Raw genomic sequence first — 14,587 nt, forward strand, 5'->3', positions numbered from 1 at the left:
AAATTGGGGCTGTAGCGTCACAGAAAAAAAAATTAGAAACTTGCAGCACCTGAAAACAACCCACTTGATGTTGGAACATGTAATGCAAGCTATATAAATAAATAATAAAGTACTGTTGCATTGACCGTAAAAATTATATATGTTCAAATTCTAGGTGACTCAGTTGATTAGTGAACTCAGGCACACTGGTTATATGAGATTATCACCACACAAAATACTGAATGAAATACAAATTTAAAAGCTATATTTACATAAAACTTGATTTCTTGTGGGAGTGTTTTCTTCACAGTGCTAGCGCGCACACACAATGGTTATGTATTTAAATTAGAACACCATGAATTTAAAACTTGGGCTACAATTCTATCAGAAGTAAAAGTATTTACAATGTTATAAGTATTAAATGGACTCCATGGATATACAAATAACCCAGTCACCTTGGTTATTGTCACCACACAAAATAATGAACAAAAAATTGATTTCATAACTTTATTTACATGAAACATAAATTAAATGTTTGGTGATGGTGTTTTCTTCAAAGCACATACACAACAATTATACATTTAATTTCCAACACAAGTGACAAATCCAAAATCCATACTATAATACCATCAGAAAGACATGCATTAAAAACACATAAGAAATGTCATAACTTTTAGGCAAGTTAATAGATTTATAATCAACCATCAACACAAAAAACTACTAAATAATGTTCACTCAAAGATGAAACTAACACTCTTTTCAGTCTCTGAGAAATACTGCTGCATATAAATTTCCTGTATAACACACCTGCATTCTGTGCATTGCACATCATGGCTGCTTTCACTGCCTACAGCCTAGGCCTGTATAAAAGAACAAACCAATAATTACTGTACTACAAAAATCAAGCTGCATTTCAAACATTGTTTATGTCCCATATTTTCCATACAATATGCAACTCCATTTATAACTTGTATTATTTGTAGTGAACAGTGTTAACATATTCAGTAAACTATTCACAAATTCCTTTGAATTTCACAAGAAGTATAAAAAAAAAAGAGCAGTGAATTAGCCATTCTGAATTTAAAATAAAACTGTGACTTCCTTGTGAGAAAAATGCTGTGTACTTTAATATAATTTTAAACACACAGTAAACATGTTAAGATATAAAGAAAGCAGTCTTCTGGGATTTCCACATATACACGGTGCCAAATCCCAGAAGACTGCTTTCTTCATAGTCACCGCCGTGAAAGCCTCAAATCTTACATGTTAAGATATACATGCAAGATGTATAGTATGCATCACATACATTACCTCTTGCCTGACACCTCCTTATTTCAAAAGAGAATGTTTATTTTACCACTGATATGTAATCTTACCACAGTATGAACATCCAAAGTAATGGCACCAATAAGTGCATGACCAGTAACACATACATACCACAGGAAACCTGAATAATTTCAAGAACTTACTCATATTACATCCCAGGTATCCATAGGTTTCTGCACAATCATGCTGAACCTTAAAGAATAATATGATTAATTAATAATTGTAAACTTTGTCACTAGTATGTTTCTTATTATTCAGTGCAACTTATTTCTAAATACTAGGTTTAGAGTAATGGTATATTTCTCTACTAATGCCGAATTCCATGTTCATATGTTTTCCGTAATGATCACATTTTATTACTTTACATTCTGTAGTAACAACTCTCCCATGTGAATACATATTCTCCTTAATGATCTTCATTGTAAAAAAAACCAAGAATTTTTTCCAACCAATTCTAAAATACACAATGTCAACACAAGGAATAAAAATCAGTTTCACAGACCAGTTGCCAGCCTCTCTTGTTTCCAGAAGAGTGCATATTATACTGGCATTAAAATCTTCAACAATCTACCACCAAATATCACAACTCTTATAGATAAACAGGGACAATTTAAAGTAGCACTAAAGAGATACTTAATTACACACTCCTTTTACTCTGTTGAGGAATTTATGCTTCCAAACAACATAAAGTGTATGTAATGTTTTCTCTTGTTTGGAACACAGGAAAAAATATCTAGTATATGTTAATGTATGGATTTATGATGGATATTTTACTACTTTTGTGAAATCCTTACTATTTATGTGAACTTGAATTGTGCATGTATATATGTATTGTATGATTTTTGACTAATTCCACATCCGGTAGGTCATCTGACTACCTCATGGATCTATGGAATGCTATGTATGTATGTATGTATGTATGTATGTATGTAACCTGCAAGTGTTTCTGCGCAGTTGCGCAGACACATCTGCTTACTGTTTCACATGCTGCTCACATTTCCTCACAAATGAACAAGAGCTGCTTGGTCATCTGAACTAATGTGTTAACACTTTCTTGATTTTGGTGGATTCCCCAACATGAGTGCATTAGGATCACAGACACAATAACACACCAATATGGTCAAAGGCTGCATGGTCATCTGAACTGTTACCACTTTCTTGCTTTTGGGCAATTCCCCAACATTATTCCATAAATGAACACTATCAACATAAATGGTCATATGTGTGTAAATTTGTAATGTATTTAATTCAGTTAATATAGATAATTTAAATAAAATTGTATTAATTCAAGTTTTATAGTAAGGTATGTAACCATTCATCATAATTTGCCGGACCCTTTTGTATTAATTAAATTTATATTAAGTTAAGATCATGTAAAATACAAACAGAGATCTGGCAGACAGCCAACTTTTTACACTCAGAAGTGACACAGTTCAAGTTTTGCTATGTGGACAGGAAGTAACATCTGGTACATTTCCTGGAATTCTGGCAGTTTCAGCAGAGTCGGAAAGTCTTTGAGAATTTGAGAACTGACAGCTTGGAACAGCTATAACTTAGAAGTGGGAAGGTCGGAGCCTAATCCCCTGATCTTAATACATCAAGTCACTGTAAACCTTAGCATCAGCTCAGTAACTGCCAGAATCACATAGCAAAGCAACATGATTGGAAATTTACAAATTTAGGGAACCTCCTAATTTTTAAACTAAACCAATGGCACACATTGGAGGAGTGGATTTCTCTTAGAGTCTCTGGTTCATGGACCTCAGGATTCAGAGAGAGTGCATTCTACCTCAGACAGCCTTCATTCAACTTTTGGCCAAGTCAGACACAAAAACACAATTACGTCACTTCGCTAAAAGTATTACAAGTTCAATCCAAATAAGTGTAACCATTAGGATTTCCATTGTGTTCAGTGAGCTGAAGTTAATTAAATAATTACTGATGTTCAAAAGTCTTGAAGTGGTGTACGTGATTGTAGCATGAGGATCTTCCTGCTCTGCCCAAGCTATTCCTGTATGACTCTGGATAAGAACTCATATCTACCCATTACAAAGCAGAACCCAGCTACTCCCGTCTTTCCCTACTTGCGAGACACCTAATGGTCGTACAGGAAACGAACTCTCGCCTACCAGCACCAACAACCACAATTCTCCTCCCTTCCCACCAAACTTCTCGACATCCCGAGAAAGAGGAAGGAGGGCAGTAACTCCAGTGGAGGCGTCCAGACCGTCCAGACACGAGGTGCAGGTGAGCCGCAGCACAGGGAAAGGAAGGGATACACGTAAAAGAACTAATACGTGACGTAAAGTCGGGCAAAAGGCAGTCACGAGTGGGGCACAATGTAAGGGATAGAAGACGATCGGATACAGTATTTTTAAATTAGCTTATTAATTTTTTTACTTTATATTATTATTTATGTTAATCGATTAATGTATGTGATTTTGATTATGTGAATCGTGTAAGTTTGTATATGTATCGTGATATATCTATTTTCAAAGGGACCATTTCCACATCCTAGGTTTGTTACCTATATGGATACATGTAAAATAAAGGAAACGAATGAATTAATGTTTGCATTACGATCACAGACACTATAACACATCACTATAGAGTTCGTACTTACATATTTAACGCAGTAACACTGTGTGGGGAAACAGAGAATCTCTTGAAAATTAGAAATCCATTACGTATTAGAAATTGTGTACACACGTTGCAATTGCACTAAACAGAAGACACTGTAACCACTAAAAAGTAATATGCTATGATTATATATAACTTTAATGTGAACACATACCTTACTTTACATACTGTCTATTATTGCAAAATTAGAGAATTATTGAAATTATTTGCAATTTCCCTCCCTTACCAATTTAAGTCTTCCATCTTGAACTTCCGCGGGTACCAACGGTACCAACATCTGCATCTTGAAACGTAGTTTGTTTACAAGCGCGAGTTGTTTGTCTACGTTGTGTATAGATAGGTTGGGATTGTTGGGTGTTTACGTTTGACAAATTTTGTTACCCGTATTCGTGTGTAGGTGATATACCTCACAGAACTTTTTCTTGTATGTTTATAAACGTGAACCTGAGTTTTGTCGTATTAGAATTACTACCGCTTAATTCGGTAAAAACGTTGCTCGAAATTTAACCTCTCTTCAGGAATGCATCGCCGGTTGGTGCAGTAGAAGTTTACCGACGTTTCGGAGGACCTGACTGTCGTCATCGTCAGCGTTTTTGCTAGTTGCCTGCATCTTGTTGACTACTCGGTAGACTCACACGTCGATTCCGAAGATGATGGCAGAATGTTTCTCCGAAACGTCGATGCAAGCCGCGGGATAGTTTCCAGGTAGAATCAATGAATTCAGAACAGGTGTTAACACGCAATGGTAATCTTACAATTCTTTCCAGTGTAAACTTGAAGCCACTTTGGGTAGTTGACTGGAATGGGGTACTTAACAGTCTAAGCCATCATTAGTGCTTTTCATATGTATGAATGGTGTCTTTGCATGTCAGTCACTACCATGTAAAGTTCAGTTCATTCATTTAAAATATTAATTTATGGGAACTTATAATGGAAGTATGTCCAAAATTTCTGTAAAGAATTTAGCGTGCATTTTCACTAGTTATAACTTTACATAGAACATTGATCTTTTAAGTTATGGTTATTTTGTTTCTTTTTTGATACCTGTCTATTGATTGTCTGTTGGCCTCATTTTTTTCTTATCTGGTTGTGTTAATTGAAACAGTTATTTCCACTAACTTTCTGGTTATGATTATTTATTAATATATTTAAATTTTGTCATCTTAATACATATTTTTCGTTTAAAATCGTTTCACGAGCTGCAATTTTTCTGATGTTCCAATCAGAATTGACTGAGCAGGCTGGTGTAGTAATAACACAACCTAGACTTGTATTCAGGAGGTATATGGGGTTTCATCATTTCCATTGCACTGGTCGCAGATCATCAGTGCTATTTAGTCTGACATATTGACAGTCATAAAATAAACCACACACAAAAAGAAAGAGTTCAGATGTTTCCTTCTGTAATTTCAATATGAATGCAAATGAGTATACATGTTATTTATTATTTGTAAGCAATATTTTGCATGTTTATGATGTATCCCTTTTTATGTTTCAGTGTTCATAGATACTTTCATCACCATGATCAAGGCCAGTCGTCCACAGCATATGGCATGGTAAGTTTATAGTATATATTTTAATTTTTATTATGAAATGATTCATGAGATATTAACTAACTAACGCTGAGAAGAGTTCTTCTTGAGAACATTATAGTCACCCAGCCAGTTAGGAAATTCCCCTTGCTTTATGAAATCTGTAGGTTAATTCCATGTTCACAAAATCCCAGCACTGGATCCCATTCTGAGCAAGATGAATCCAATCCATACCCTCCCACCCTTTCTTTCATGAAGTGGTGATAGGCCTCTTGTTGCATTGTACCATTGAGAATAAAAATGTATCTGACAAATATTTTCTTTTTCGATATGGATTTTGATGCACACTAAAAGTGTTTATATACGATGGGGTACCCAAAAGAAACCAAACTAATTTTTTTTTTTTGTGGGCAGAGCTTTTGTAGTACCGCGTTTTGCCGCTATGAGCGCATAGAGCTAACATTCCTGAGTCGATAAGCCGACTACCGTTGCTTCAGAAGGTAAGGACTAGTTTCAGCAGAGTTTATAGTAACAACTGTTTTGTGTGATCGTCGTTTTTGCAATGGCCCGAACACATGAAAATGTTGAAAAAATTCGTGAAATCATCAAGGAAGATCGACGACGGGCCATTGAAGAAATTGTGGAGCTGTCGGGAGTGACTTGGAGCTCAGTTCAACAAATTTTGACAGAAGATTTGGGAATGAAAAGGGTGGCTGCGAAATTCGTGCCACGACTGCTGACTGCTGAACAAAAACAAGGTCGCGTGGAAGCATGCTATGCTTTGAAAGAAGAGTCCCGAAATGATCAAAACTTTTTTTCAGCGTTTTGCTGATGTTGCTGAGGTGAAGGAAAAAAACGACGGAGGCGCTGTCAAGCATCTCAAAAGATGAATTTAGACAATGTTTTGAAAAATGGAATAAAAGACTAGAAACGTGTATTAGTGTAAGTGGAGAGTACTTTGAAGGGGATTGAAGGTTTGTGCTTAAAATTTGAATAAATAAGTTTAAGAAAAAAATAAGTTTGGTTTCTTTTGGGTACCCCCTCGTATATAAACATGACGCTGAGCAGTAAAACCATGAATCTGTATGGAAGAGTAATTCTTTGAACAACTGTTGCCAATAAGTGAATGAAGGACCTCTGATGTAAATTTGTGCATCACTTAGTTTTCATTATCACTGCTTGCTTAAGAATTTCATATTCATATAAGGGAGTGCCACACTATGTAAGCATATATTATTTTAGTTTTACCCTTTTGTTGTTGTTTAAATGTTATATAAGTGAATGGTAGTTAGTTTTTAAACAATAAAAATGTAATTTATATAACAGATGACATTTGTTGTTGAATTTTCAATTCATTCATTCATTCATTCATTCATTGATTTTATTTAGCATTCATAATTGCTACAACAGTAACACTTGAACAAGTCACATCATTAAATACATCATTCTTGAAATCCTTTTGCCCAAATGCCTAAAGGATTAGAATTTGGGTACAATAAATAATGGGCATTACACAATTTTGATTTCCCTGCCAATAAACTGATTGGGCTTATAAGGCAGTTTCTGATAGGCATTCAATGAGCCAATCTGTATAATGCTTGAAGACAGTTTGTAGCATGTAATTCATATGTCTCTTAAGAGATGGTAAGAAAAAAAAAGGTAAAGCTATCCCTGTAACAGGCCATGGAGGCTTTTAGGGTTGTGAGATGTTGAGGGTCCCACATTACCTAGACAGTTCGCTCACGGCGGTAAGGTTATCAGCCTTACGCACCAGCCGCCCTTTACCCCCCAGGAAGATTCCTGGTACTCATTTCTGTTAGAGGCTGAGTTGACCCCAGGGCCATAGTGCAGCTGGAAGGATTAGGTCAGTTGAAAAAATCCACCTCATCAGGACTTGAAACTGCAACCTTCCAGCTTGTAGCATAGTGCCTCAACCATCTACGCTACCACATGCCCCCATTAAGAGATTGTACCACAGTACAAAATAAGTTGGTTGATTCTCAACACGTCCTTCGTATGTGGGACACAGAGGTCCCTCTTGTGTGTATTTTTCACTATGTAACATATAGCAGTGACAAAATTATTACTTAAACCAGCTAATTCCTTCACTTTTGAAAATGTGAAAGTTTAAAAATTGCACCTAAAATTCATTGGAGAAGTGACATCTTGATTAAAGTAATCATTGATAATGATAATCACACTGCTGTATTTAGTTGATTACATTGTTTTCCACTTTAGGTTCTTCTTAGTATTATATATGCATTTCAACAGTATATATTACACAAAATTACAAAAACTAAACAATATAAATGATTCATCATAGCTATATGAAGGTCCAGTTCAGAATGGATGCTTTGTTAATTAGTGCATGAAACTCTTGAGTTGCTGCTGGCAGCTAAGTTCTCATGTTTGTTGATAAATGTCAGTTTCTCTACTGAACATCATGTATACCTTGAAATAAAATGCTTCTTTTTGACACAGTCTCCTTCATTCTAGCGAACAGCAAGCCAGATTCATTGAAGAGAGGATAGCCTCAGTTGAGAAGCATTTTGCAGAACTGTGTACAATATTTGCAGCTTACACAAGGAAGTGTGCAGGGTTTGTGTTCTAAAATAATTTAATTTTCCATATTCCATTCTTGGGATTATCTGTTAACAAGTTATAGAATTCCATTTTATGTTATTTATGCATGTTTATTGACATTTGAGATGGTTGTAGAGCAATTGATCTGCATGCGAAATGACAACTTTCATTTTTCCCTTTCTTGAAGATTTTTCACTCATGTATCTGATTTTTAGTTCAGGAACAACTTTCTTCTGTGTGATCTCATTTTCAGGTTGAGAGATAAATCTGATGAAGCAGTAAAGGCAATCCAAGATTATGCAGAAGCTGAAAATGTGAACAGGTCATTAAGGAATGGCTTACTTCAGTTTTCCTCTACATTATCAGCTATAGGAGACTACAGGTGCTGTCTCAATTCCAGATTTCAGACATAAGTAATAGTTATAGCTGTTGAACAGAAGGTTTTAACAGTTGTCCAGGACCAGTTATATCTGTTGAACAAAAGGTTTTAACAGTTGTTCAGGACCTCTTCAATTGTATGTTGAGTTGTTGAGTGTGTTGGAAATGGCTGAATGTCAAATAGTAATTGTGACATCATTCCTTCAAGCATCACATATCTTCCTATAAAAACTGAGTACCCATGAATGAGAGAGCATTTCAACAGATAAATCAACTTGTATGATTGTCTGATGATGCTTTAATGGGTAACAGATTAAGATTTATGGAGATGATTGTTGTGCTAACTGCCATTGTCAGGACTTAACTAAATTGAAATTCACTCAGGAGATTGACTGTAATATAAAAATTTGTATGTCATAAATTTTTAACTCTCTTCAAAATCTTCATTTCTTTTTCTTTTTCTTTGGTTCAAGATGTGGTGTAGTTTGTAGAGAAAGGAAATGAGATAAATGCATGAGCTGTAACAACTAAATTATAGATTTGATCATCCCTGATAGAGTGTAGTTCCCCTTAACTGTATCATAAATGTAGTGTGTATGAGCTTGAAAAAAAGTCTGTTCTGAAGTACTTCACATGTTTATATGTTTTCAGTCCCCCTGAATGTGAATAAGTAGCTTTTTGAATGCAGTCTGTTTGTATGTATGGATGTGCCCCTGGCAAGCATGTGAACAGCTGGAAGGATTTTATTCGTATTCAGTCTGGTGTCCAGTGAATATGAATATTCTAGGTCCAAAAATAGGGGCCTTTCAAGTGGGCCCGAAGAAAAGAAATTGTGATTTTTTTTAAAAAAGGTTTTGATGATTTTGGTTATATTCGAGTAATTTATGGAGACCATTTCCCTAAATAAAAGTGCATAGGTGGTATTTTTGAGAAAATAATGATTTGCACCTGTAGGGCCCAGATGTGGATTGTTAGTTTTCTCAAAAATGTATCAGTTGGATGTATTTTTTGTTATACCATATTTAAAAGTTAAGACAGTTTATCTGAAATATTATTTCAGGATAATAGAAAGCATATATGAAATAATTAAACAGTGTTACACATTGCTTACATGCCCTAATCTGTATATTCAGTGACCAATAATGGTCTGTTGAACAGCAATCAGCAAGGTCAGTTGCATATGAGAAAGTAAGTGTAGAGACTTTGCACCATTTCATATATTTAACAGACGAGGTCTACTACCCTACAATAACATTAAAACACACTGGTCATTAAATGTTACGAGGGTCTTACTGAAAGTCATAAGCAACAATTTTTTTGTAAAGTAACATGCTATATTATTGACAAACCAAATACACCACCTCAATCTACAGACCTTTCTTTATTTTTCCACATAATCGCCACTTCTTGGTACACATTTCTCCCAGCATTCTGGGAGTTTGAAAATTCCCCTTCTGTAAAATTCCGTTCCAGCCATCCGAAGACACTGACGCACTGCTTTTTGAATTGCCTCCCTTGTCTCAAAATGTTGTACACACAGCTGATCCTTCAAAAATCTGAAAAGATGGTAGTCGGAGGGTGCCAGATCAGGGCTATAGGAGGGGTGTGGAAGAACCTCCCACCCCATCTTTGCAATTGCTTCCAATGTGAGGCGAGCGGCATGGGGGCAAGCATTGGAATGCAGGATGATGATGTTTCATTCCGGATGTTTATCGCGCAATGCATGACGGAGCTTGTGCAGTGTCTGGACATAATGAGCAGCATTTATGGTTTTCCCAGGTTCCAGGAATTTGGCCAGAATAAACCCCTGTGCATCCCAGAAGACTGTGCCCATCACCTTCGCAGCTGATGGCACTGTCTTTGCCTTCTTTTTTGATGGAGAATGCAAATGGTGCCATTCCATACTCTGCCGTTTCGTTTCAGGCTCGAAGTGGTGAAACCAGCTTTCGTCACCTGTCACAATACAGAGCATAAAATCATTGCCTTCGTGTCAATATCTCTGCAGCAGTTTTGAGGTGATGGCTTTTCGCTGACCTTTGTGGTCTTTGGTCAATAACCGCAGGACCCAACGAGCACAAACATTCCTATAGCCCAAGCTTTCAATCATCTCCTGTACTGCACTGTACCCTATTCCAATTTTTCAGGCTATTGTGTCCACAGTCACACGCCTGTCATCTTGAATGATCTCATCCACTCTTTCCTTGTTGCGTTCAGTTGAGGCTCTTCAAGGACGACCGCTCCAAGACTCATCTTCGATGCTGGTGTTCCCATCTTGTAAAATGTTCCACCCATCTTCCAACACTGCTCGCACCCATGCACGCACTTCCATAAGCATGCTGAAGTCTCTGGTGAATTTCTGCAGCAGGGATTTCCTCTTTCACAAGAAATCCGATGACAGCACGCTGGCGAAACGACATATGGTTGTCAGCCATTTTGTTAGGAGTGATACTGGTCACATGATGCAAGCTATTGACATCACAAGACACTCAAGGTTAACACAACAGCTGGTTCCACCTACCACCATACTCTCTTTCGTCTGCTGTTCCCAGGTTGCATGCAAAAAAAGTTGCTCATGACTTTCGGTATGACCTATGTATCATCACTTCCTGTATGTAAACGTGAAAAGTCTGCACTCTCGTTCAACAAATTTTCTCTTAGGTGAGTGTGTTTAATTTGTTGTATATTAGACATAAGAAAGAGAAGGGTATCATCAGATGAAGGAGCCTTAATGATGGTTCATGACAGGAGAATACCATTTATTTTGACCACACTTTGAACTCTTTATTATATGAAAGGAAATCAATAATTATCCCCAATGCAGTTGTATTTGTGTTTCTTTTGGCAGCACTGTCATTTTGTGCAGCATCACTATGCATGGTTTCTGTCTTATTATTCTGTGCAAGTCAGTTCCATTGTTGCTGCATTGCCATTAATCATGGCTGCTCCTCCTTCTGTTTGCACCAAAGAAGAGCAATGTTTAGTGAATCAGTTTTTGTGGTCGGAAGGGGCATAAGGGGCTGCAATCCATCAAGGACTTTCAGCACAATACAGGAAAAGCGTTTTGCCGCAATGGAGTGTCTACGAATGGATTTAAAAATTAAAAAATGGTTGCACAAGTGTTACACTTGTGGAAGGAACGAATACCCATCCACAGCCACTAATGAGGACAACATTGAGCATGCACATGACATGGTTCTATTAGACAGATGAGTGACTGTTGATGAAGTGGAAAATTATTTGCAAATTATTAATGGTTCTGCCTATAAACATCCACAACAGATTTGGGTTTCATAAAGTCTGTGCAAGATGGGTCCAAAAAGAACTCACAGTGTTGCATAAACAAATGCACCTGGACATCTGCCAATAACATTTTTATTGCTATGGTAATGAATGTGATGCCTTCTTAGACAGAATCATCACTGGTGACAAAGCATGGATCCATCATTGCGAGCCAGAGAGTAAATGGCAGAGTATGGACTGGGAACATGCACATTCCTCCAGCAAGAAAAAGTTCGAAAGCCAACCATCCACAGTAAAACTGATGCTTACAGTCTTTTTGGGACTCACAAGGCCCAGTACTGGAACATTATATGGAGAGGGACAGAACAATAAACAGTGCTTATTACAGTGAGATGCCTGTTGACTGGCTAAAGCCTGCAATTTGAAGCAAATACCGAGGACTACTGTCAAAAGGTGTTGTGTTGTTACATGACATTGCCCATCCACATAGTGCTGCCTATACTGCTGAAACCCTCAAGAAGCTCAAGTTTGATGTAATGGCTCATCCTCTGTATAGTCGTGATCTCACCCCTTCTGACTATCACTTGTTTGGTCCACTCAGGCATTAAGGGGCCCTCAGTTACCTTGGAAGCGGTGCATGCATGGCTTGCTGCTCAGCTGAAAACGTTCTTTTCAGAGGGCATAAGGAGGCTTGTGCAGTGATGGACCAAGTGCATTGAAAAGCAAGGGGGCTATGTTGAAAAATAATGTTAATGTAATTTTTCTATTTGTATTGAAATAAAGTTTACAGCAACATTGCGGATAATTATTGACTTATGTAGTACAAGGTATATATAAACTTTTTGTTGACGAAGTGTCATCTACTGGCCTGTGTCTCTCATTGCAAACTGCTTGTATTTTTCTTAACTTTGAACTTGATAGGTGTTTTCCACAAAGTAAGAATTTAAATACTTATTGTTACATAGGGATGCCCAAGTTCAGCGCTTAGATTCCAAAGTTGTATCAGAGCTCTCACAGTATGAAGATATTTGCAAACATGCCAAAGAAGAAGTCAAGAATACTTTTGTTGTCCGTAATCAAGAGTTGGCCCGTAGGAAACATCTGGATCGAGTCAGGGAGAGAAATCCTCGAAACAGGCAGCAAATAGTATCCTTTTTTCAAAGGCTAGCTAGTGTATATAGGCTTTGATAGTGTGAAATTGTGAGTTGCTATCCCTGTTTCATGTACACATACTCTTTAGTCAACAGCAAAGTGTGTTGCCATATTGTGGACCAGATCATGTGCATGTGTGTAGTATGAAAGAAGTAGCAAGACTCATTGTAAGAAGGTGAAGTTCCTGGCACATAAATTTTGTACAAGTTAAACTACTGATTGTTTCATGTGTACAAAATGTTAACTAGGATCCTGATCTTTTCAAGGGACGCAGGAGTTACAGTTCTATTAAACATCTTGAAGAAACTATGCATGTAATATTATTCTGTTTTGGATCTGACTCTCCGGTAATATTCATAGTCAGGAAGAGACACGTAAATCTACATGTACTTCAGTTCTGAACATAATATATTGTGATGTGACGGCGCCACGCTCGGTAAACACCCCGTCCCCCTCCCCGCGGTGACATAACAGGGGACACCGCAGTTGCTATGCAGCAATAAACAACTCTCGGCAGCGTTGCTCACCAACCCCTTTGTAAACACAGCAGGGAGTCCATGCAATGACTTGCTAGGCAATCGGTAAACACGACGTTAAGCAACAGTGGTACCTATCACCTAACTGATTTCTGTGTTGTCCGTGTCGAGGCCAAATAAGGAGCAGCGAACACTATTCAGTAGTTAGTAGTGAGTGATAAGTTATTTAGTAGTGAGTATTCAGCCAGTTACTAGAGAAAGAGTAACCAGTTAATTGCAGTCTAGTATTTGTGATACGGCCGATGGCAGTAATTGTGAGATTGTAAATAGTGTGATTGTAAGAGCGAGTGGAATAAATTTGCTATATCCAATACGGCGTGAAGTTATTTGTCGCGTGACATATACCCAACACATGACAATATTATGTGATGTTGTTTTGTCATGACACTGAAAAATTAAAATGTTCTGTTCTACAGTCCAAGAATAAAGGTGACATTGAAGCCAATGTTTAATGTTCTCTGGTGTCTGGTAAGAACTGCCTTTTCCTACCTTTGTGAGTAACTCACACAAAGCATGACAGGTTAATTGTATTAAATAACTGAGGAAACAATACTTATATCTTGTTATTCTATCATTCCTTGTGCTGATTACATACAAAAAAACTTCTTTGCTTAGTACAATTCATAATACTACTTGATACCTTAAAACTTACAATAATGAAACTATGAAGAATTTGGAAAAAATGATGTTCTACTCTAAGTACATATATTCATTACTTATAGACATAATTAATAACATTTATTTAATTTTAACAAAGAGATTCACAAATACAAAACTAGAGCCCTCAGTAATTTATATTTACCTGTAGTTACCTAACAAAATACGTGGGGCAATCCAAAAGTTCCCGAAATTTGAATTTTGCGCGCGAATGGTTATGAGTACATCGAAATACCGCTAGGTGCCTCCTCACACATCCTTCTTGAATCGGTGTGGCAAGCAGCGTCAAGTTGAGTGGTTGGGTTTATTGTTGGTGAACATATTTCCATTGTTGTGTTTCTGTGAGTTTGCGGTTTTGTGATGGCTGACCTCAGAGAGCAGCGTGTCCGTATAAAGTTTTGTTTCAAACTTGGGAAAATCTCTGCAGAAACACACCAAATGTTGAAGCAAGCTTTTGGTGAAAACAGTTTAGGCCAGACACAAACTTACAACTGGTATAAGCATTTTAAAAATGGCCGAACATTGACTGATGATGACGATCGTTCGGGACGGCCGTCGACGGGC

The 14,587-nt window shown here is 37.1% G+C and overlaps 1 protein-coding gene and 1 long non-coding RNA gene across 8 annotated transcripts in view; one reads left to right on the forward strand and one right to left on the reverse strand.

Moving 5' to 3' along the window:
* Positions 1-546: 546 nt before the first annotated feature.
* Positions 547-4,200, reverse strand: LOC111872249. Of its 2 annotated transcripts, XR_004513898.1 has the most exons (4): positions 4,172-4,200; positions 3,929-4,049; positions 1,449-1,497; positions 547-839 (listed from the first exon to the last, which is right to left on the reverse strand). It is a non-coding gene; the product is annotated as an uncharacterized LOC111872249 (long non-coding RNA). The 2 variants fall into 2 exon arrangements; XR_002844194.2 differs by lacking the exon at positions 3,929-4,049 and having other exon boundaries at positions 4,100-4,196.
* A 50-nt stretch (positions 4,201-4,250) lies between these two features.
* The window catches only part of LOC111872111 (protein FAM92A-A), a 20,132-nt gene continuing 9,795 nt past the window's right edge, over positions 4,251-14,587 (forward strand). The window contains exons 1-6 of one of the 6 annotated variants that reach the window (XM_023865689.2): positions 4,251-4,369; positions 4,464-4,690; positions 5,444-5,501; positions 7,974-8,075; positions 8,314-8,442; positions 12,644-12,824. In XM_023865689.2, coding sequence (XP_023721457.1) covers positions 4,660-4,690; positions 5,444-5,501; positions 7,974-8,075; positions 8,314-8,442; positions 12,644-12,824 — 501 coding nt within the window. In that variant the 5' untranslated portion in view covers positions 4,251-4,369; positions 4,464-4,659. Of the gene's footprint in view, positions 4,691-5,443; positions 5,502-7,973; positions 8,076-8,313; positions 8,443-12,643; positions 12,825-14,587 lie in introns of all 6 variants that reach the window. The other 5 variants (XM_023865696.2, XM_023865704.2, XM_023865713.2 and 2 more) reach the window with 5 other exon arrangements.

This window comes from Cryptotermes secundus, unplaced genomic scaffold, assembly GCF_002891405.2.
Source record: "Cryptotermes secundus unplaced genomic scaffold, Csec_1.0 scaffold828, whole genome shotgun sequence".
Lineage (NCBI taxonomy): Eukaryota > Metazoa > Arthropoda > Insecta > Blattodea > Kalotermitidae > Cryptotermes > Cryptotermes secundus.